The sequence below is a fragment of the Syngnathoides biaculeatus genome, chromosome 12 (genome assembly GCF_019802595.1).
Source record: "Syngnathoides biaculeatus isolate LvHL_M chromosome 12, ASM1980259v1, whole genome shotgun sequence".
Lineage (NCBI taxonomy): Eukaryota > Metazoa > Chordata > Actinopteri > Syngnathiformes > Syngnathidae > Syngnathoides > Syngnathoides biaculeatus.
This window is the reverse complement of record NC_084651.1, coordinates 14,770,760-14,794,196: the sequence shown is the minus strand read 5'-3', so window position 1 is coordinate 14,794,196 and position 23,437 is coordinate 14,770,760. Positions and strand designations below refer to the sequence as shown.

At 40.9% G+C, this 23,437-nt stretch overlaps 2 protein-coding genes across 7 annotated transcripts in view; one reads left to right on the top strand and one right to left on the bottom strand.

Annotated features, from left to right (window-relative positions):
- Nucleotides 1–334: 334 nt before the first annotated feature.
- On the top strand, nucleotides 335–6,930 carry LOC133509602 (transcription factor 7-like 1). Of its 4 annotated transcripts, none has more exons than XM_061836803.1 (8): nucleotides 335–491; nucleotides 1,114–1,438; nucleotides 2,905–2,973; nucleotides 3,248–3,312; nucleotides 4,026–4,073; nucleotides 4,200–4,356; nucleotides 6,241–6,348; nucleotides 6,421–6,930. In XM_061836803.1, the coding sequence occupies exons 2-8, from the start codon at nucleotides 1,136–1,138 to the stop codon at nucleotides 6,484–6,486; spliced, it is 816 nt and encodes a 271-aa protein (XP_061692787.1). In that variant the 5' UTR covers nucleotides 335–491; nucleotides 1,114–1,135; the 3' UTR covers nucleotides 6,487–6,930. The 4 variants fall into 4 exon arrangements, with proteins under 4 accessions (XP_061692787.1, XP_061692789.1, XP_061692786.1 ...); XM_061836805.1 differs by lacking the exons at nucleotides 6,241–6,348; nucleotides 6,421–6,930 and adding exons at nucleotides 4,736–4,822; nucleotides 4,905–5,732; XM_061836802.1 differs by lacking the exons at nucleotides 6,241–6,348; nucleotides 6,421–6,930 and adding an exon at nucleotides 4,736–5,738 and having other exon boundaries at nucleotides 3,251–3,312.
- Nucleotides 6,931–7,070: 140 nt separating this feature from the next.
- The window catches only part of map3k4 (mitogen-activated protein kinase kinase kinase 4), a 31,053-nt gene continuing 14,686 nt past the window's right edge, over nucleotides 7,071–23,437 (bottom strand). For 2 of the 3 annotated variants that reach the window (XM_061836798.1, XM_061836799.1), the window contains exons 8-27: nucleotides 21,937–22,036; nucleotides 21,734–21,817; nucleotides 21,390–21,656; nucleotides 21,167–21,316; nucleotides 20,274–20,435; nucleotides 19,935–20,068; nucleotides 18,476–18,554; nucleotides 18,291–18,369; nucleotides 17,396–17,489; nucleotides 17,024–17,146; nucleotides 15,185–15,285; nucleotides 15,026–15,106; nucleotides 11,266–11,457; nucleotides 10,283–10,353; nucleotides 9,867–9,983; nucleotides 9,627–9,786; nucleotides 9,413–9,535; nucleotides 8,761–8,867; nucleotides 8,434–8,613; nucleotides 7,071–7,892 (exon numbers count right to left, since the gene is read on the bottom strand). In XM_061836798.1, the coding sequence (XP_061692782.1) occupies nucleotides 7,872–7,892; nucleotides 8,434–8,613; nucleotides 8,761–8,867; nucleotides 9,413–9,535; nucleotides 9,627–9,786; nucleotides 9,867–9,983; nucleotides 10,283–10,353; nucleotides 11,266–11,457; nucleotides 15,026–15,106; nucleotides 15,185–15,285; nucleotides 17,024–17,146; nucleotides 17,396–17,489; nucleotides 18,291–18,369; nucleotides 18,476–18,554; nucleotides 19,935–20,068; nucleotides 20,274–20,435; nucleotides 21,167–21,316; nucleotides 21,390–21,656; nucleotides 21,734–21,817; nucleotides 21,937–22,036 (2,425 nt within the window). In that variant the 3' untranslated portion in view covers nucleotides 7,071–7,871. The remainder of the gene's footprint in view (nucleotides 7,893–8,433; nucleotides 8,614–8,760; nucleotides 8,868–9,412; nucleotides 9,536–9,626; nucleotides 9,787–9,866; nucleotides 9,984–10,282; nucleotides 10,354–11,265; nucleotides 11,458–15,025; nucleotides 15,107–15,184; nucleotides 15,286–17,023; nucleotides 17,147–17,395; nucleotides 17,490–18,290; nucleotides 18,370–18,475; nucleotides 18,555–19,934; nucleotides 20,069–20,273; nucleotides 20,436–21,166; nucleotides 21,317–21,389; nucleotides 21,657–21,733; nucleotides 21,818–21,936; nucleotides 22,037–23,437) is intronic. The other variant, XM_061836800.1, reaches the window with a different exon arrangement.

The following is a 23,437-nucleotide window of genomic DNA, read 5'->3' as shown; positions in this document are numbered from 1 at the left end:
CGTTTCTGTTCTAGTCGCTCTCAAATCCAAAGATGAGCATCAAAGATTCAACGCCAAGTGTTTTTTTTTTTTTTTTTTTTTTTAAGTCAAATGTCATTTCACGTCATATTTCCGTAGGTGCTAACTAATGCTAACGCCCTTGCTAACCGGAGCTAAATTGCGCCGTATCGTGAGCTCGCCTGCTAGCCGGTTTTGCTGGGGGCGGGGGTGAAGTTGACTTTGTTACTTTGGGACGGTGCTCTGCTATAAACTCAAAGAGCAGGATCAAAGACACAGTGGACGTGATCGACGCAGATCGACTCTGAAAAGTGGCATTAACGTAACCATGGCAACACGATACGTTACAAAGACGTCTTTGTCAACACGTGACATAAGCAGCGCTCACCATCAAGTTGCTCGTTGGCAGCGGTTCCTACTTTTATTCGTGAGCTGCATGTGCACAGGCTCGGCTGGGGCTAGCTAAATACTACAGTATTCATTAGTCACCCTTGGTGAGTATTTACTGTACATGATTTTGGCTGTTGGAGCCTGTAATTTTTGCAAAAATATACATGTATACAGTTTGTGCTGATGCATCTCTATCAGCATTTTTAATGTTGGAGCGAAGACTTCATAAATTTACATTCTGATATAACTGGAGGTATAAACTCCATTCACTGAATGATTCAGTATTGTTCCATTGAATGAATGGCACTCACTATGAAGCCAGTCCTTTTTTAGATGAAATATGAATTAAATATGGATTATATGATTAGTAAGTAAAGAAATGTTTACAATTTGAATGTAGAAGGGAACCAACAGTAACTGAAGTGCTCTTTTACATTGAGATTATTCTGAATTTTTTTTAAATTCTAGACTTGCATATTTTACAAACAAAAATTTTATCCTACTTAAATCTATTGGCTCAATCTGAAAATATTCGTAAAATGTAAATTATGTAAATGTTAATCTATTATCATTTATATTATTTTAATTTGGTGTCCATCATAAAACCTTATTAACTGTACAATGTTTCTGAGTGTAGTTGCATTTTAACATGTTCCCTCTCCCTAAACCTTTTGAATGTCATACAATAAGCTATACTAAAAGGTAAAAACAAAATGTGGCTTTCAGGAATCTCAATTTTTGCACTGTAATGGAACCGATGCTAAGGGGGGCTTGCATGAAGGACATGAAGTGGTACGAGATGCTCACTCCGCTCTACGAGCCGCTGGAAGAGATAGACTACCAGTGCAACGCTTGCCCCCCACCTCCTCCCACACCCATCGACCCCGCCGACACGCTGCCTGTGTTCACAGGAAGTCAGTACGCTGGCTCGGCTGACTACTTCATCCGAGGGGACACTCTGATGAATATGAATTACAGAGCTCCGCTGCATCTGGGTTACATGCAGCCAGCTCACCTGAGCATTGGACCAGGTGGTGATGTCACCAAACAGGTGAGCGTTCCCTCTAAAAATCACCCAAAATGACTCCCTCATTTGTAAATGTACTGATTTCTTTCATAAATTACCAAAACAACTGATTAAACTGCTCCAGATGCACGTTTTATAAAAAAAAAACACACTCATGTTGTTGGACTCAAATTTCTTACCTTCCAGTCTCTACACTGCCAGAGAGAGGTAAGGCTGAACAGCTATTAAAAGATGCCAAGGGGGGTGGAATTGCAGAAAGCTGCAATACCTTACCTTTAGGCTGAGTGAGAAAGTGGCAACTTTTGGCACTGTTATTCCAAAGATAAAAAATGTTCTGTCTGCCGCTATAAGTTTTTTTTGGAGTGATGCACATTTACAGGCACCCGCTGTGTTTGGAAAGCAAAAACATCTGCGTAAAAACCCTAAAAACACCATTGTTATCAAGCATGAAGGTAGAAATCATAACAGTAATCAAACATACGAAGTAAAAAAAATCTTGGTACAATGTGACCTTTAAAAAAAAATATGAATTGGAACCCGGCCAGTTCAACTGAAAGTGGAAAAAAAGTACAGTGAAGAAAATTAGTATTTCAACACCATGCTATATTGCTTGTTCTCCCACTTACAAATCATGGAGGGATCTGAAACTTTCATTGTAGGTGCATGTCCACTGTGAGAGAGATAATCTAAAAAGAAAAATCCAGAAATCAAAATGTATGATTTTTTTAAGGACTTATTTGTGTGATACAGCTGCAAATAAGTATTTGAACACCTTTCTATCAGGTGGAATTCTGGCCCTCAAAGACCTGTCAGTCTGCCTTTAAAAGTCCACCTTTACTCCATGTATTGTCCTAAATCAGATGCACCTGTGTGAGGTCTTTAGCTGCATAAAGACACCTGTCCACCCCATACAATCAGTAAGACTCAAACCTGTAAAATGGCCAAGACCAAAGAGCTGTCCAAAGACACCAGAGACAAAATTGTACAACTCCACATGGCTGAAAGGGCTACAGACAAAATGGTAAGCAGCTTGGTGAAAAAAGGTCCACTCTTGGAGCAATCATTAGTAAATGGAAGAAGCTAAACATGACGGTCAATCTCAATCAGAGGTGAGCCCCAATCAAGATATCACCTCATGGGGTCTCATGGTGAACAGCAACAGGAAAAGTTTGACCTCTCTAATTGCAAACAAAGCCTGCTGTGCCAAATATTAACATTGTTTTTCTCAGGTGTTCAAATACTTATTTGCAGGTGTATCACACAAATCATTTAAAAAAAAAATCACACATTGTGATTTCTGCATTTTTCTTCTTAGATTATCTCTCACAGTGGAAATGCACCTTTGATGAAAATTTCAGACCCCTCCATAATTTCTAAAGTGGGAGAACTCTCAATGTAGCAGGGTGTTCTAATACTTATTTTCTTCACTGTATGTTAAGGTGGAAAAATATTTTTTCCATGCAAGGCAAACCTCTCTACCTTTTCTGCAGTACCTGGAGAATTATCAGCCGTCACCCTATGAGTGGCCTCTCAATCACCCGCATGCTCCAACTCCTCTGGTAAGAAACCAGCAACACACACACACTAAAACCATACCAGGGTTTAGACATGCTGCAGCAGCTTCAATTGGGGGAAAAGTCAGCGCTAGAACAGCAATAGAGGGACAAATTATTCGTTCTCAAGTGAGGTAACGCTTATATCAGCTCTTTATGCTTCAATGAACAGCAATTGAACTCATACCAAAATGTTGGTATCATTTGTGTACTGCCATCCGATGGACAGAAAGCATAATTGCAGCTTACCAGTGTTTTGTTTTTGTGTGTGTGTCTCCAGCAGTTCCATGAAAAAGCCATGTTGATATTGCCAGAGGGAGCAAAGTTGCCTCCTACAGAAATGCCGTAAGAAGCACCACTCATAAAGGCTCTTCTCAATAAATTGGAATCTTGTGCGGAAAACTTCATTTCTCGGACTATGGAAAATGGATGGATAAACTTAATTTATTTCAGTTGTTTATTACAAACAAACAAAATCCCTGAAAGTCAGATCTGTGCCTTGCCACAATTGTCTTTGACCTCATATTCCAATTTTTTTCTGACATGCACTGTACATTGAGGAAAATAAAAATGAACAAAATGATTTAGCAAATGCCTGCAATCTTAAGTGATAAGTACCGTATTTTCCGCACTATAAGGCGCACCTTCAATGCATGGCCTATATTAAAACGTTTTTAATTTATAAGGCGCATAGAATAGACGCTACAGTCGAGGCTGGGGTTACGTTATGCATCCATTAGATAGAGCTGCGCTAAAGGCTCAATATTGATCCATATATAAGTCGCACTGAATTATAAGGCGCACCATCGGCTTTTGAGGAAATTAAAGGCTTTTTGGTGCGCCTCATAGTGCAGAAAATACAGTAATATAAGTAAAAAATGGAAGGGGGTCTGAATAGACTGGATAGCAATTAGGTAGGTAATGGCTAACCTAACCCTCTTTTTTTACTTTTTTGGGATTGATTGGATTTTGAATTTTTTTTTTTGGTTCAATATTCCAAATTATTGAGGTGCACCAACTTCATTAACACACTCTTTGCTTTGTCTGTTTTGATATAGGAGCCTTACAGATCCCATCTCCCCCTCAAGAAAGGTCCCGACATCCAAGTATGTTTAAAGGAAAAAATGTGCATAAATCCCTCATGATCTTAAATTGAATTTTGTTTTGTGTGGATTCAAAATAGAAGTGTAAATATGGTTGAATCAATATTCACATATGTTTTGTTTCACTAGTAAAAGGAAAAATGAAAGCCAGGAGGAGGAAGAGAAAGTTTACATTAAAAAGCCGCCCAACGCGTTTATGATATTCCGGAAGGAGCAGCGGGAGAATGTGATGGCACAGTTGAACATCCGCGACAGTGCTGTGGCCAATAAAGTCTTGGGTCACATGGTGAGTGTGTGGAGTACCATCCGCTTTTGACAGATAATATGCAGCGATGTCATGATTTACACAAGCTTCCTTATCATATCATGTTTCCTTTGTTGAGAATATACAGTGATGTGAAAAAGCATTTTTCCTTTCTTCCTAAATTCTTATTTTATGTTTCTTGCACTTAAAATTTCCCATCAAGCAAATTTAAACAGTCCAAGACAACACAAAAAGCAGTTTTTAAATGGTTTTAATGATTAAGAGGGGGGAAAAAAAATCCCAACATATATGACTCTGTGGGAAAAGTGATTGCCCCAAAACCTAAAAACTGGTTGGGCCACTCTTAGCAGCAACAACAGCAATCAAGCGTTTGTGATAACTTGCAATGAGTCTCTTACAGCGCTGTGGAGGAATTTGGGCCCCGTCATCTTTTGAGAATTGTTGTAATTCAGCCATATTGGAGAGTTCTCAAGAACCGCCTTTTGAGGTCATGCCACAGCATCTAAGTAGGATGAAGGTTAAGAGTTCAAGTAGGCCACTCCAATGTCTTCATTTTGGTTATTTTTCAGCCATTCAGAGGTGGATTTGGTGGCACGTTTTGGATCATTGACCTGCTACAGAACCAGTTTGTTTCAGCTTGAGGTCACAAACTGATAGCCGGGCATTCTCCTCAAGGATTTTTGGGTAGACAGCAGAGTTCATGGGTGATTTACCACAGCAGGTCTTCCAGGTCCTGAAGAAGCAAATCAGCCTCAAGCCATTACACAACCACCACCACCACCACCACCATGGGATAGTTTTCATGGGAAGGTTCACCCACTGTTTTTTTAATCAGCATTTATGGATCTCTCACTGTCGTTTGAGAGAGTCCCAAAGATTTACAAATCACTTTATAACATTTTCCAAACTACTAGTATGACAAGTATGACAGACGTGCAAGGAAATAAAAAATCAGGAAGTGGGCAACCACTGTCACACCACTGTACAGTACATTTCCCTTTAGAGAAAACTGTTGTACCAAACAAACCAGAAAGCTAGGAAGAGAAAAATTGCATTGTTTTATTTTTTGAGCAAACGCATAAAAATTGATTACTGATCCTGGATTTCCTATTCTTTGACCCCTTTCACTGGCTTGCTGTCAGTCAGGAAAGATCATTGTGAGCTGTTAGTGTGTGGGCTCTTTCAACACAGATCAGCACAGAAATAGGTCTGTTCAATATTTCCGATTGCAAATCCTCATGCCTGGTCAACATGGAGATTGAGAAAGAAAGGTAGGCAGACGACAACCCCATGGGCCGTCCTTCGCTCACTTTTCTATCACAATAAACATCGCACATGGACACCTTATAAACAAGTTTAAAAACAATAAGAAACTTACACAAAAAAGGCACCTTATAAACACCAGTTTAAAACTAAAAATAGACATTTTTAGTTTTTAATTATATTTACAAATTATAATTTGTAATTATAATTACAAATTAAAACAATCTAAAGACGTACATGTGGTGGTAGTATTACTGTAATGTCTCCTAATACAAATGACGAGAGTTTGCCACCACCAGGTGGATGGAATAATGAGACATACCCATAAAATATCAGTCTGTTTTTGTACTCCTCCATTGTATGTTCTTGCAGTCTCAATGTCTTGTGGTACCATGCACCCCTCTTCATTTATTTTTTACTACAAGAGACTGTTATGTCGCCTCGGTCATCTTGAATACACCAGGCATTCAAGAGTAGTTAGCAAACATGGTGATGTTTATGTCCTGTGGGTTCCATCACATTTTAAATCACTTTTGGTATACTCGGAAGGATTTTGAAACTTAGTACAAAATGTTAAAACTCGTGTCAACCTGGAAAAGATGAGTTTTGAGTGAAAAAAAATGTGTATTCATGTGTTCACAGTGGAAATCCCTGTCGGAGAAGGAGCAGGAGAAATATTACCAGCTCGCTGATGCTGAAAAACGCCTTCACACCCAGCTGCACCCCAATTGGTCATGCACAGATAATTACGTGAGTCCCACCACCATGGTCATGTCCAACCGATGGCGTAACGGAGTTTTACTTATTTCTTTGTGCGTGCAGGGGCGAAAGAGGAGGAAGCAAAGGAGCAGAGTGGCTTCGAAGGAAATCCTCCAACCAAAGTGCTGAGGCTCCTACTGTCACTTGACAAACTGTTGTAGTGTTTGACTTAATCACAAGTCATTTTAAGTACTATTGACTGAGCTGGAAAGTGCTCAGCAACTTCCTAAATTTTTAACAGGGTCTTATTAAACCTCGTTGTTATGAGAGGACAAAAAGGGCATTTCTAGTCAGTCTTAACTCTGACTTCACATGTCCGAGCATCGATAATATGACTCCAATGTTGACAGAATACTAAATGATCATGACATTGCCAGAATGAAATATTGCCCATAAGTAATTTGATTACACATACTATCATTTTTATACAATATCTTTTGCAAAATGCATTATCATTGGTTTCTTGTACCGTGACCACTTTTCTGCAAACAAAATTATTCCCAATGAGAAGTGAACAAGCTTAACCAGGCATGTCCGCTTTACATGAATAAATTTATACATTTATGAAAACTAGACTCAAATTCCTGGAGACAGCATCTCCCCTGAGTTAGTTTTCTTCATGTGCTGCACTTGATTTTCAGCCACACACCAACTTGTTCCCTCTAACATCAGCGCATCTTTACATGTGAAGTAGTTTCAGGTGAAATAAAATGGCTGAGGTGATATTTTAAAATTGACAAAAAGTCATTGACAGAATTTGGTCAAAAGAAGTGCTAAGAAACCACAGCACGTAAAAGAACCAACGGACAGGCACAGTATTAGGAGCCCTTGTACTGAAAATGATACACAAGCCTCTTTAAAAAAAGATTGTTTATTAATATTGTTTGTACAAAGCACTAAGAGCAGCAGAGTGGGGGCAGACCAAATTTCTCTTCACCTGGGCTGGAATGGGGTCATACGCCAGCTTTTCGCCAACAACTTTGACATCTACTCAGCAAAATCAAATAATAATCCTCATTGCTCACGCTTAGCAAGTGATAAATAATATGAATATGTGGATGGTGTCCATGTCATAAAAACTGCAGTTCCTTCTATTAAATGCACCCCCCCCCTTCCCAGCCCCTCAAAGGTCAACTGAAATGAGATTCTTTCCTCAACTAGCTGCCCCCTTGGGTAAACAGTTTAAAAGTGCCATAAGGTTTCTACCCCCACACCATCCAAACCCTACCCCATTTTGCTAAAAAAAATAAAATAAAAATTCTCATTGCCTTTTCTGAGGCTTCTTCACCAATGAGAACGATAATTTCAACTTTACAATATTGTTTATACAAGAGAGAACGCAGATGCTATTCATACATAATATACACTTAAAATCAAAAAGACAAAGGTCTACTTGTCCTCTACGTGGAGTTACTGTTGGTTCCTCAGTTTAAATGGATGTGCCTTCAGCCAAATTGTCCACATTTGTGTTGTCAACTGCGTGCATGCTGAGAAAGTCCAAAAGTTACGAGTGTTCACTCTTCATCTGTACAAACCTGAAGCAGACAGAAGGAATGGGAATGTTGTATGTTAGAGTAAAACACTGCGTTAGCTTAAAGATGCCATCTTTTTAGATGCAAAGCCATGTACATTAGAAATATTGACTGTTGATTACATCCCCGAACGCGAAGGCTAACCAGCTAGACTGCGAGCGAAGGCGCTTGCGCGATTTGTGGTTATGTGGAGTTTTGGACTGTGTGGATTCTACGTGTTCTTCCCATGCCTGTTTGGGTTTTCTCCGGGCACTCGCGTTCCCTCCCACGTCCCCAAAACATGCACTTTAGCTTAAATGAAGACTCTAAATTGCTCATAAGTGTGAATGTGTGAATGATTGTTTCTATCTGCCCTGCGATTGGTTGATGACCAGTTTATGGTGTATCCCGCCTCTTTCCCGAAAATAGTTGAGGTAGGCTCCAGCATGCCTGCACCCCTTGTGAGGATAAACAGGTCAAAGAATATGCGGTATTTCCAGCGTATTTGTGAACGAATTCTTTCTGCTGTTAGAGGAAATACTTTGTGACATCGAGGCTCACTGACCTTGACAAAGGGGTGGTCGAGCAGCATGCTCGCCGTCAAGCGTCGTTTGGGTTCGCTCTCAAGACAGTGGCCCAGGAAGTCCTTGCCCTCTGTGCTCAGCTTCTCGGGGATGGGGGGCTTGTGGCCCATGCCCACTTTGTACATGATCTGAAAGTTGTGCTCGTACTCATGCCACGGTCTCTGCATGAAAAAAAAAAAATGAAAAAAAAAAGAAAACAGGAATTAGAAACCGCTGTTCAGAACTCCCACACAGAAATACAAGTATGCTCTCTAGTGGCTGTGAGTACGTGGATTATATGATGTATATTATCTATCGTTTGTCCTCACCTTTCCTGTGACCATCTCAATGAGGACACAGCCTAAACTCCAGATGTCTGCTGCTCTGCCATGACCTTCCCCTTTTGCTCTGGTGATGACCTCAGGTGCCATGTATGCTGGTTTGTATGACGGAGAAGAAAAAAAGGTTTACCTGGAGAGTACAGCATTCAGCAAAAATACACTGAACTGAACTGCATCACGCTATTGTTAGGTTCTTAATAATTATCTCATGTAGCCAAGGGTAAAAGTTGAGAAACACTAATAAGGATGCAGCAGTGCAATTTTCTCACACCCACAATAATAAAATACATTGGAGGGGAGGGGGAGGGTTCAATATTCGCAAAAGTACAATGATTGCAATACACAATATAAACTCAAAAGAATTGAACAGTGAATGACTATAAAATTGAAAAATGAATATAGATGTTCTACTTCTCCATTAAGTGGACTTGTAACTATGGTTTTATCCCAAAAAATAAAAAATCCACAAAATAAAGTAGAAAAGCTGGAGATATGTTTTTCAATGACAATTCAGGCAATTTATATAAAAAAAAAAGAATCCTACTTCACCTTGTGAAAGGGTTTTGTACTGACTGCTTCTTAATACTAGTTCAGGGGAAGTAGGGGTAGTAGTTAGTGTAAAACTCAAAAGTGGTCTTACCGGCCGTCCCAAGGGTGCTGTTGACCTCACCCGGCATAGTGTGAGTGTTGTTCCGTAATTTGACGGAACATCCAAAGTCGCCCAGTTTGATGAGGCCAGAAGATGTTAGAAAAATATTGGCTCCTGACGAAAGTGTGGTTGTCAATAGAAGAACAAGAAGAAAAAATACATAAATAAATAAATGGGTGCACCAAACACTTTTTGGGACCCTCACCCTTGATGTCTCTGTGTACAATGCCGTGTTCATGGAGGACGTTAATTGCAGTGGTGATCTGTTTACTGTACAGCCTGATGACGTGTTCCTGCAGGCCCAGTCTGGACACTTCCTCCAGCGTTCCCTCATCGCAGTACTCCATGAAGATGTACATCTCCTCCTGAAGGGCGTTACCGCAGTAGGCTTCAGTAAAAACACAGTGGAAGGAGTGGCGTGGAATGACCGAAAGCAACGCCTTACCCTGTGGAGCTCCACTCCAAAGTAACGGACCAGGTTTGGGTGCTTGATGCCTTCAAAGATTTTTAGCTCGTCTGCCGTTTCTTTGATCGTTTTGTGATCGTTTGGCTGGAATCTGATCTGAGAGGATGGAAAAAAGAAAGCAAATGTGTCTTAGTCTGCACTATTCTAGTATTCGTTTTCAAAGTCATGCCAACCACATTTGCACTCCATTTCCAAAACATTAAGCTTGCATAACATAACTGACTTCATTCAAATTGCACCCCCCTTGTTCTGGTTATATTATCTTCATTACCTTATTCTTCTGTTAGTTAGCTTGACTGTAGTCTTGTAATAGAATATACAAACCCTCAAAAACCACCCCAACCCCCAGAACAGAATTTCTTTTCTTTCAAAGTAGCACATGCTAGACTGCAAACCTCTTTCATGGCCATGAGTTCTCCAGTGTCCACATTGATGCAGGTGTACACTTTTCCATACTGGCCCTCACCTGTTCACACAAACATATCAGACATGAGTTAGTGTCATTCAAGTACTATTTGAAAAATAAATACATTCAGGGAATATGCGCAAGAAACTCCAGAAATACAAAGTGCGCACTGTGGAATTTATGCAGACTGATACATTCACAGTGATTAATACAGTGTGTGGTATTTCTGATTGTGTTCATTCGTTATTAGATTTTGCTCCACGTGGCGTTTGTTTTAAATTTGTTGGTTTTTTTTCTACATTCCTAACGAGATTACCCATCCATTTTCAGACCTACTTATCCTCACAAAGGTCACGGGAGTCTGGAGGCTATTCCAGCTATCTTTGGGCAGTATGTGAATATTTCTGCTGTTGCAATTTAAATCCCCTCAGGTGATAAATAAAGTATTTATCAATCGATCAACACTGCCACTGCAGATATGTGCAAAATACAAAATTGTCACATTCACTGAAAACCTATGAGTCATCTGTTTAAAAGGTTGTTTACATCCAGTATACGGAAAGCATTTGCCACGCTTCACTTTTTACTCTTTTATGATTATTTCAAAGACTCATTGCAAAATTATTATATTTTTTTTCCTCTCGAAATTGTGATCTTGAGAGTTGCTGGAAAAAGGACTGAGTTAAACTGACCAAAGATGGCTGTGCTTAGCTTGTGGCACCTGAGAGACTGGAGGCTGGAAATTGTTGGCAAAGGTGCTGTGAACACTTATTATAAAGTATCTGCCCCCGCCCCCCATAAATTTTCACAAGGAAAAAAAAACATTATTTAGCCCTTCCAAGGGAAAAAAATGAATTTGTACCATTTTGGAATATAGCTGCAATGCAACAAAATGTGGAAGTCCCAAAGCTCGACACATCATAGACTGGATGCACGTTATGACATTGACTGCGGTAAAAGAGCCATCTTTACCAATCTTGTTTCCCCTCTGCCACTTGAAGGTGACCTTCCTGAGGCCGACGTGCATCACGTTGTCGTAAGACTTGGGCGTGTGACATACTTGGCCGATGATGTTGCGCTGCCGCATCACGGCATAGCGTTTGTCCTCAAACTTACGGATGGAACGACGGACGGCTTCCAACGGGCTCTGCCGGGCCGCTGAGTCTGACACGGAAAAGAAAAAAAAAAAAGAGGAAAAAACACAAAGTTTTATATAAATTTTATATCAAAGGGGGTACCTTGAGTGAAATGTGAAAATCACTGCACAAGTAGATTTTCCGTTGTATTTCACGATTTAGTAATATACATGTTCAATGCAGCCCTATGCGGCCACAAACCAGTGCAATCTGTAGGCCGGTCCCAAGCCCGGATAAATGCAGAGGGTTGTGTCAGGAAGGGCATCCGGCGTAAAAACTGTGCCAAACAAATATGAGCGTTCATCTAAAGAATCCCATAACGGATCGGTTGTGGCCCGGGTTAACAACGCCCGTCCCCGGCATTGCTAACCTGCAGGGGGTTGGTGGAAATTCAGCTACTGTGGGTCGAAGACAAAGAAGAGGAGGAAACCGGATCCAGCGTCAGAAGAAAAAGAGGAATGCACAGAGCCTACAACTGAGTGTAGGGACTTTGAATGTTGGGACTATGACAGGAAAAGCTCAGGAGTTGGTTGACATGATGATTAGGAGAAAGGTTGATATTCTGTGCGTCCAAGAGAGCAGGTGGAAAGGTAGTAAGGCTAGAAGTTTAGGAGCGGTGTTTAAATTATTCTACCACAGAGAAGATGGGAAGAGAAATGGAGTAGGGGTTATTTTAAAGGAAGAGCTAGCTAAGAATGTCTTGGAAGTGAAAAGAGTATCAGATGGAGTGATGAGACTAAAATTTGAAATTGAGGGTGTTATGTAGAATGTGGTTAGCGGCTATGCCCCACAGGTAGGATGTGACCTAGAGTTGAAAGACAAATTCTGGAAGGAACTAGATGAAGTAGTTCTGAGCATCCCAGACAGTGAGAGAGTTGTGATTGGTGCTGATTGTAATGGACATATTGGTAAAGGAAACAGGGGCGATGATGAAGTGATGGCTAAGTATGGCATCCAGGAAAGGAACTTTGAGGGACAGATGGTGATGGACTTTGCAAAAAGGATGGAGATGGCTGTAGTAAACACATATTTCCAGAAGAGGGAGGAACATAGAGTGACCTACAAGAGCGGAGGTAGAAGCACGCAGGTGGATTATATTTTGTGCAGACGATGTAATCTGAAGTAGATTACAGACTGTAAAGTCGTGATAGGGGAGATTGTAGCTCGACAGCATAGAATGGTGGTGTGTAGGATGACTCTGGTGGTGGGTAGGAAGATTAAGAAGACAAAGGTAGACCAGAGAACCATGTGGTGGAAGCCAAAAAAGGAAGAATGTTGTGCGGCCTTTCGGAAAGAGGTGAGACAGGCTCTCGATGGACAGCAGAAGCTCCCGGAAGACTGGACTACGACAGCCAAGGTGATCAGAGAGACAGGCAGGAGAGTACTTGGTGTGTCTTCTGGTAGGAAAGGGGAGAAGGAGACTTGGTGGTGGAACCCTAAAATACAGGAAGTCATCCAAGGAAAGGGAATAGTGAAGAAGTGGGACACGGAGAAGACTGAGGAGACGCGAAAGGAGTACATCGAGATGCGACGTAGGGCAAAGGTAGAGGTGGCAAAGGCTAAACAAGAGGCATATGAAGACATGTACACCAGGTTGGACACGAAAGAACGAGAAAAGGATCTCTACAGATTGGCCAGAGAGAGGGATAGAGATGGGAAGGATGTGCAGCAGGTAAGGGTGATTAAGCATAGAGATGGAAATGTGTTGACTGGTGCCAGTAGTGTGCTAAATAGATGGAAAGAATACTTTGAGAAGTTGACGAATGAAGAAAATGAGAAGGAAGGAAGAGTTGAAGAGGCAAGTGTGAAGGACCAGGAAGTGGCAATGATTAGTAAGGGGGAAGTCAGAAAGGCACTAAAAGGGATGAAAAATGGAAAGGCAGTTGGTCCTGATGACATACTGGTAGAGGTATGGAAGCAATTTGGAGAGATGGCTGTGGAGGTTTTAACCAACTTATTCAACAGAATACTAGTGGGCAAAAAGATGCCTGAAGAATGGAGGAAAAGTTTTCTAGTTCCCATTTTTAAGAACAAAAGGGATGTTCAGAGCTGCGGGAATTATAGAGGAATAAAGTTGATGAGCCACACAATGAAGTTATGGGAAAGAGTAGTGGAGGCTAGACTCGGGACAGAAGTAAGTATCTGCGAGCAACAGTATGGTTTCATGCCTAGAAAGAGTACCACAGATGCATTATTTGCCTTGAGGATGCTCGTGGAAAAGTACAGAGAAGGTCAGAAGGAGCTACATTGCGTCTTTGTGGATCTAGAGAAAGCCTATGACAGAGTACCAAGAGAGGAACTGTGGTACTGCATGCGTAAGTCTGGTGTGGCAGAGAAGTATGTTAAAATAGTACAGGACATGTATGATGGCAGCAGAACAATGGTGAGGTGTGCCTTAGGTGTGACAGAAGAATTTAAGGTGGAGGTGGGACTGCATCAGGGATCAGCTCTGAGCCCCTTCCTGTTTGCAGTGGTAATGGATAGGCTGACAGATGAGGTTAGACTGGAATCCCCTTGGACCATGATGTTCGCAGATGATATTGTGATATGCAGTGAAAGCAAGGAGCAGGCGGAGGAACAATTAGAAAGATGGAGAGATGCACTGGAAACGAGAGGAATGAAGATTAACCAAAGTAAAACAGAATATATGTGCGTGGATGAGAAAGGTGGAGGGGGAAGAGTGAGGCGACAGGGAGAACATATAGCGAGGGTGGAGGACTTCAAATATTTAGGGTCAACAATCCAGAGCAATGGTGAGTGTGGTAAGGAAGTGAAGAAACTGGTCCAAGCAGGTTGGAACAGCTGGCGGAAGGTGTCTGGTGTGTTATGTGACAGAAGAGTCTCTGCTAGGATGAAGGGCAAAGTTTACAAAACAGTGGTGAGGGCGGCCACGATGTACGGATCAGCAGAACTGGAGGTAGCAGATATGAAGATGTTGAGGTTCTTGCTCGGAGTGAGCAGGTTGGATAGGATTAGAAATGAGTTCATTAGAGGGACAGCCAAAGTTGGATGTTTTGGAGACAGGATTCGAGAGAGCAGACTTCGATGGTTTGGACATGTTCAGAGGCGAGAGAGTGAGTATTTTGGTTGAAGGGTGCTGAGGATGGAGCTGCCAAGCAAAAGAGCGAGAGGAAGACCAAAGAGAAGGTTTATGGATGTGGTGAGGGAAGACAGGAGGGCAGTTGGGGTTAGAGAGGAAGATGCAGAAGATAGGCTAAGATGGCAAAAGATGACACGCTGTGGCGACCCCTAACGGGACAAGCCGAAAGGAAAAGAGGAAAAGTAATATACATGTTCATTTGATAACTCGTTTTTTAAAACTTCAACAAGGAAAATATTTTAATTGAGTCAACATTTATTAATTTTTTTTAAATGCTCCTATAATGAAGCGCAGTATTAATTTTGGAACTATGCATAATGTCACAGTGGCTTATGACACTCCAATATAAGCATTTTGTAAGACGAAAACTGGTCTCATTTTTTTGATTAAAACAAAGGGCTACTGTTCAACTGTATTTAAATATTGGTCACGATGGTGGTACGTGGTGTAATAAGAATCTCTAGTCGATAGAAACGTGCCTTGTTATTCAACTCACCTTTTGATTGGCTGATGAACGTGCGGAGCTCCCAGCTCCTGCGTGTTGCATTATTGGAATCACCCTTTGGATAAGAAGGTTCTGTCATAAAACAGCGAGATATAAGATTAAGAGAATCAAGCAGCACGATGTGACGTGTCAAACTACGAATATGCTTACCTTCCCGGTCCTCTGTGGGGCTCGAATGGCGGCTCAGGGACTTGAATTGCAACTCTGCTGCGACGGACGACAGGCGGTCATTCTCATGGAAACTGGATCCCCTTCAAAGACGTACCATAGACAATGAACAAAAATGGATGGGAGGGAAAAATGTGGGATACAGTGAACCCCAGCATTATCGCGGTTCATCATTCATACCCTCACTATATTGTAGATTTTGGAGCTCCAATTTTTAGGGGTTTGGAGAAAAGAGAACAGTGCAAATTTAAGTTAAGCACGTTCAGGTAGTGGCACAACATTTAGGGGAGGGCAGCACTGAAGTGTACTGAAATGCATGCGGCACAATTGACAACAAGAGGATGCAGTACCAACATTTTGCCGTTTTAATCTGTTATTCACATCGACCAGAAGGAATACATGCCTGTGAGTGTAGTTGTTGTATGCACTGCTTGTGTTGCTGTCGTGTGTGTTAAAGTACTAGTTATCTGTAGCCGTAAGAACTGTAACATCTATGCTACTTCCCGTGAGCCTGTTTAGGGCATTTCCTATGATATGGTTTGGTTGAACATTTTGGTTTTTCAATATGCCTGGAACAATACGTTGTATATATAGGCGCATAGCAAATGTCAAAATATTTTATGGTAAAATGTAAACTACCGTATGTACTTCCAGCTGTTTGTCCCTCCTAGTGACAAACGGCTTGAAGCAAGCATACTTGGACTTCCACACAGTGATGTTTTACAAGTCTCCCATTCTTTCGACAGTAAAACAGAACAGCATAAAACCACAAAAATATTGTTTTAAAGTGCTTAAATCACATGGAGGGGTAAAACTTATTTATAGTCCTTCTGTATCATGACTTTTTACCCTGGGTCTGGAAAGTATCATCCCGCTAAACAGGAGTTCACTGTACTGATTAATGATCCAGTCAAACAATGAAGACATCTTTGCACTATGCAGTAAACGACTACTAATTCAAGCACACAAGCTTCAACCGTGTGACGCATGAAACAGCTACGCCCATGTTCCTCGAAGGAGCTCAGGAGTCAGCGTTCAGCATGCGACCAGAAGATTAACAGCAGAGGCCAACATCTAATGGCAGCGCCCACCAGCGTTAAAAGCAAGAGATTTGTACTGAAGCGCTAGAGAGCAGGATGGCAGAGCCCATTCTTTCCATTTCCACACAAAGTGCAGCAGACAGTCGCTTCCATTGACACAAGTGACTTATGTAAAACGAGATTTGGACACGTTCTGTAGCATTACCAAGAACAAAATCAAAACGCTGAGTTCAAATGTGCTGAGAAAGGATACATCTTTGTACTGGATGAGATTTCCAAATGATTTTGCGCGTTGTCCATGTGCACAACCCCTAATCATTGAATACATTTAATCTCATACCAGTAAGCATGCTTACTGAAATTTGGAAATGTGTAGTTTACACCTTACGAATATTTTTTTCAAGAAAGGCAGTAAAATTATTTTGTGTGAATGTGTGTTGGCTTGAATAACAAAACATACAGTCTGGACTGTATTGAGATGTCAAAAATCAATCCGTTTACAATTCTGGTATGTAGTAATTAGAAATAATTATGGAAATCATAATTGAGGTAAATCTGGAAAAGTTTAGTCTGATTTCATGTTCATGTTTCTTTTTCCAGTCATACTGCAAAGGGAAAAAAAAAAAAATACTAGCACCCCAGTGGTTCCAATATTTATGCTCATGACTGGATAGTTTTAATTTGAAAGTAGGGAAAACAAAGTGCTGTGAGTATATTTTGCTTGAGGATAGCTCGGCCTTTTGTTTTCTTTCTCGCGGATGACCAGGGGAGAGGGGGCTACCTGACGTCATTGGGGGTGCCGCTGGGCGCTTTGGTGTGTCCATGTTCCCCTGGGCCCTGTGGGACGGGCCGAGGGCCGTTGGGGAAAAGCTGATTCCGGAGGTCGCAGGGGAGACTTCGAGAGCTGCGTGGTAAAAACAGACACACTGAGGAGCTCAGACTCAGAGGAGCCGTTTGTCTTGGGTCGGGTGTGCACCGACTTGAGTGTGAAAACGTGGATGGGTGGTTCACTCATGCGCACTCTCATGCTTACATGAACACAAACACGCTTAATCCATTAGTAGTCAGTAGAAGCAAAGGGAGCCAGAAGCAGCAAAGCAGTGAAGGAAAACACTAACACAATATTTTCCTAAATAACTGATAAATCACCAACCTGAACCCTTCAGCATTGGGGATGAAAAGATTTGGATTTGGCGGGTCACTGTGACACCGAGGGACTTTAACAGGCCGAGGGTTATTTCTGGGTGCTGGAAATACAAACAAATGCAGAGTTTAACTGGGAATCTCGGAAAGGGACCTGTATTTGGAGAGCAGCTCATGGGGACGGAGCCTCAACCTTTAGAGAAGGGCTTTCTTGCACTGAAAAGAAAGTGCCATTCGTGATCAGCTGCAGCTTCCAAAACCAAGTGGAACTCAAAAGCTACAATTACATTTCAACTGGCTAAAGTGTAAAAAATTTTTTTATTATACTGTGATTGTAAGTTTCTCTAATGGTGATCATTGTACATCACCGTGTGCCGTTATCACAGAGAAATTACTCATAAGTAATGATGTGTACTGGAACGAAAGCAACCCAATATATTGAAGCATATCATATCGTTTTGCAAAGAAGACGCTTATTCAAATGAAAATATAAGGTTTTGTTTTACACCATTAATTAAATGTATTTCAGTTTTGCTGATGAAGGCATATTTTCATTTAACATACGCTTTTTTTTTGCATTTGTGAGAAAAACCTACTTGAGAAAAATATGTTGCTTACATGTGATGACAGCTGCACTTTTGCAAACAATTAGTAATGAATTAGATAACACATTATGCTTTGGGAAGATTTTTTGATATCATTATTAGACTTATCAAATAAATCACAATTGCATGCATTTGTGCTGTGTGAGTGGAAGCTGTGCTCCGAACGTCCGTGCACATCTTCTAGCGGTGCTTTGTTATTTACCGACCACGGTGGTCTGCTTTGTATCGCAGCACACAACAGAATATAAAAGCACATCCAAAAATGGAAGTAGCGGAAGTAGATTAATTTTATTATCTCACCGATGTACAGGCCAGTGACGGGGCTATGCGGTTTGCCGATCACGTGTCCGATGCATTCGTTCATCAGTGCTTGTAAATTCTGCAGAGAAAACCAACACTCAGTCCAGCAACTCATTTTAAGCGTGCCAAGAGTATTTAATAGTAATAATAGAGTTCCTTTATTAATTTATGTATTTATTTATTACCAGGAAGTCATCCTCTGGCAACGCTGATATGAAGGCAGGTTCAATAGCTTGAAGAAAGTCAAAGCCTTGAGTTGCCCATCTGTGGAAATAAGTACCACAATTTAGACATGCAAATCAAGTCTAAAAAGAAAAAATTCTAGAATTTGCTTTGCTTTTGTGCCGAGAATAAATTCTAATGCCGGAATTATCATTTCAATCCTTCAAGACAGTCGGCAGTTCTTGTTAAAATCGTGGCTCAAGAACTGTCGTCACCTGCACGCATTTAGCTTACCAATTTTGCTTTGAACATGAACAAACTTACAAGAAAGCAAAACACGATGACTTAATATTGTTGCTACACTGTTATTGTATAATAGAGTTCCCACGGAAGAATGTTAGCAAACAAAATCTCATAAATTAGAGAATATTTTGACTAGTGAAATAATTTGAATCATGTAATTTTGATATAATGTATAATATTACCTAAGTACTTTGATTTTATATTATACACATTTAATCTCATCTATATTCTACTATAAGACAAAAAATGTTCTACTATTATTTTTAGGTTACTTCAAGAAATCATTGAAGCATTAGTCATGAATCATGCCCAGTGCAGTTCTCCACCACTACAACAACAATAATAAATGTTCAATTAATACCTCTATTTCATTGTCATTTCAAACATCATCAGTGTGTTAACAAAAGCACTTAATACTGTAATTGCATTTGCTGAAAGAAATTCCAAACATTGTAGCACACAAGACAAATAAGTAGCTTCTGAGCGTGACTGGTAAATTGGTGTTTAAAGTTCAAGGGAGATAGTGACATGGGAAATAATAGTAGGATGGGTTCTTCATTTCTGGACAGGGTGTTTTTTTTGTGCAAGAGGGAGGGTTAGAACCAAAATATATTGAGCGACAAATTGATCTTCACTAAAAGTTGCTGAGAGCTACACAAAAGCCATGTGACTACTGTGCCCATGCTATAAAACTTGTTTTCAAACTCGGGGCCATGCCCTTATGATGGTGGGGGGCTAATCGTGAACACTTTTCATTATTAAGTTACACCTAACAAATGGAGCAAATATTTTTCCCCACACCAGCCACTGAAAAAATGTTTCATCAAATGATGTTACACACAAATGATGTTGCACACAAAAAGATGTTACATTTTGGCAGAAAAAAAAGGACAATTTTGTTTATTCTTGGTGACTTGATAAACTCGCCAGTGTAATTTTTCAACAGTAAAAGCGACCACTGCAGTGATTGATTATTGCAAGCTAAGCCGATGCATATTTATACAAAAACTGTGTGTGTGTGTGTGTGTGTGTGTGTGTGTGTGTGTGTGTGTGTGTGTGTGTGTGTTTGTGGCTGCGAGAGTGGTGGGGGAATGAAAATAATTTAATCTCCGGGGAGGTGGGGACAGTGAAAAAAGTTTGGGAACTATCTCGGTAAAACCATAAAGGTCAGACGCTTACCTGGGCTTTGTGCCCCGGCCACTCTCGCACTTAGTCAGGACATACGTCATCCACTTCCGAGCAAATGCTATGTAGCGCTCGCCAATCCTCTGCCTGTACTCCCCAGACATGAGGCGCACCACTTCCTTGTGGTACTGTAAAGAACAACACATTATATCTAATGTAAAATAAAAATAAAATAATTAACACACACATTTATAATAAAATACATCCATGGATTTCTAATGACCTGATAATTAATTTTCCCTACTGTAAAATTCCTATCACCGGTGCACAGTCACATTTATTGATGTGCGTGTTATTAGAGGGATCCACCCTTTGAGACTATTTGCTTTTTACCTCAAAAGCAAAGTTGTAACCTTGGATCATTGCCTCTCGGTAGTACTGCTGAAGAGTTGACGACTCGGACTCATCCACCTCAGCCTCAAACTCTGACGTGAACATGTACTCCACTCGGTCAATGGCTGAGCTGATCCTAATGCAGAGCTGTAGGGCTTCATCCTTAGTGACCAAGAAAAATCATATTAGGGGGTTAGTGGAATCAATTGCTAGGTTTAATTACCCCACAAAAAAATACAGGTGCATTTAAAAATTCTTGAAATATTGTCCAAAACTTCCTTTATTTCAGTATCTTAATTAAACAAGTAAAACTATTACATTAATTCATGAAAAACTGAAATTTCTAATCCTATGTTAAAAATCATTTGGATTTTTGAGAGTTGATGTTTTGTAACTTTTTCATGTGCTGTTGGTACCAAAAGAGGGGCTGGAAGGTGTGTTACCAAAAGGTGTATGGGACTGTTAATTGATGTTCCATGTGTCTGTAATTGTTTGTTCATAATTGGAAAAACTGTTGAAGTTAACAAAAAAAAAAAAAAAAAAAAAAAAAACGGTGACTTTTGAGTTTTTGTTAGCTGTAAGGTACATTCCCTTCATTAAAATCAGTTAAAAATAAATATTTCAGTTTGTAGTGAATCTATGAGTTTTACTTTTTCAACTAAAAACCTGAAATGGGGTTTTCCACAATTTTCAGATTTACTGAGACACACCTGCAAATATAATCTATGAATGACAACGCTACCCGTTGTAAAATCTAACAAGTTTCGCAACCCCTATTTCTAGATTGCGCAAGAGGAATCACTTTATGAGAGCTTCATTGTGAACTTGAACTTGCATCTCTGTGCAAAACGGCAGATCCGTCTGCGTTTCTAAGATTGTGGTTACGTAAGCACCTTGAGCTCCTCCAGAGCACTGGCGATAAGAGGCTGACTGGATGTTTGCTCGCGGCTCAGAGTGAGCACATCCTCCATGGACTGCTGGACGGCTTTCCGCTGAGCCACCAGGTGAGCCGACTGCATCACGATCATGAGCATGTTCTCCACCTGAGGTCACAATCGGCGTTGAGGTTTACGCTCGTTGATGCCGGCAAGAAGAGTTCATTGAGGCCTCGCATACCTTCATGGCCCTCAGAGTATCAACAATCTCCATGGTGGGAACCAGTTTGACCAGCTCTCCGTCCCACTGGGCCCATTCCGAATCAGTCAAGTCTGTGGTACAGTGTTTGCTCATGAGCAGGAAGGCCTCATCCTCCGCCATTTCATCGGGCTCTTTGGAGCAGTCTTTTCCCGCAGCGGCACTGAGCAGCTGCATGATGAGCGGCCGCTGAGCCAACAAGCCATATGGAACGAACACCTGCAGCTCCTCCAGGCCAGGAATCTGGACCTGAGGGGCAGAAGACGGAGAGCTACGTGCTTTGACTTTCATGATGGAAAGATTATAAGTGCCTAAGTAAAACACACCTTTACATAGTTTCTCTTCTTCAGAGCTTCTAAAAGAGACTCCATTCCATTCGTGATGGTGAAATCTGCGGCAACCTCCAAGTCCTGCGGCAAAAACAGGGAGGCAGAACACACACCCTCAACTCTTGAGTGAGAGTAAATCATACTCTCACAAATTCTGCATACTCACTGTTCACTTTAAAAGTGACGTAACAGCTTCTTACCTTGCGGAGCATTTTGGCAAAGCCCAAAGCTTTGGACGCTCGTTCTCTGGCTTCATGAAACAGCTCTTTTAGTGATCGACTGGTCTCGATCACTGACCGCCTAGGAGGATTTAAAAAAAAAAAAAAAAAAAAGCACAATATATGAGTAGTCATGATTGCTCAATAAAGATACTAAGCAGCAACATTATGGCAGTCTCCATGCCCTAATGAGAACCTCTATAAGAGCAGTCTTTACAAAAATAATAATTCTCATCTTTACTGACCCTAGAGTGGGATTAATTCAATATGTTTATAATAGAGCAGCACAGTGGCGCAGCTGTAGTGATGGCCTCACAGTTCTGGGAACTGGAGATTAAATCCTGGCCTCCCCTTGTTTGGAGTTTGCATGTTCTTCGCGTGCCTGCGTGGGTTTTCTCCGGGCATTAATTGTTGGCCTAAACACAGCAAGAGACTCATCAGCTGCTCTCGTAATTAGTGTCTTATTTGTTTTTAATGGTTTTAGTGTTTTTTGTTCTTAAACTAGTTGTCTAATTGCCTTATACCACTTCTTCTTCAACTGATGTTGATTTTAGATTGCTTTTAGAAATGAGGTTGCGTTGAAAGGGAATACATCTCTGAACCGCTTGTGTGTCAATGTGAAGGAAGCAAATGGCTCATGTTCTCTTGTCTGAAAGGTGTCTGCCTGCAGCGTGCAACAGTTGTGGGCTTTCTGATGACCATAACTCGATACACATGACACCACCAACGGGCCACGAGTGAAACAGCAGGCGGCCAATGTGTTGTATTTTTGGAGACAGCCTGCTCAGAGCACATTTCAGAGTGACTCCCTGATGCTATTTTGGTGAATTTGACCAGGGTGCAGGTAGACAGATGCATTGAGCTCTACAGACAGTATTTATCAACCCCAATTCCAATGAAGTTTTGAAATTATGTAAAACAAATATTTATCCTATATTCAACTGAATACATTACAAAGAAGATAGTTAATGTTCAAACTGATGGTTATTTTTGTTGTTGTTGGTGGTGTTTTATTTTTTTTTATAGATTTCTCATTTCGAATTTGATGCCTGCAACATGTGCCAAAAAAACTGGGAGTGGGACAACCTGGGAAAGTTGAGGAATGTGCAAAAAACATTTTTTTTTGGAACAGGTAAATTGAAAACAGGTGAGTGTCATGATTCGGTATAAAAGAAGTTTTAGATTATTTTATACCTGAGACCATGCGAGTCCCAGGATGCACACGTCTGGAAACAATAAATCCCAGCCTAGGAACTATGAGACCCTGCAATTTATCATCACAGATTATGGACACAGTATTTGTCCGCTATATGACAATTGTTGCTATTACTCTTTCTCCCTCTAGACATATCGTTTCAGTCTGCCACAATAGACACAGGTTGATTTTGTTTCATACGTCCCTGCTTTAATTTTTGTGCATCTCGGACACAGGACGCACATTCAAACAACATCCCTAAGAAGCATGTGCAAAAGACTCAGTTAT

Coding starts and splice junctions, on each gene's coding strand:
- LOC133509602 (XM_061836801.1), top strand. CDS start 1,136: ATGGAACCGATGCTAAGGGGGGCTTGCATGAAGGACATGAAGTGGTAC. Junction 1,439..2,904: donor GTGGTGATGTCACCAAACAG/GTGAGCGTTCCC, acceptor CCTTTTCTGCAG/TACCTGGAGAATTATCAGCC. Junction 3,313..4,025: donor TTGCCTCCTACAGAAATGCC/GTAAGAAGCACC, acceptor GTTTTGATATAG/GAGCCTTACAGATCCCATCT.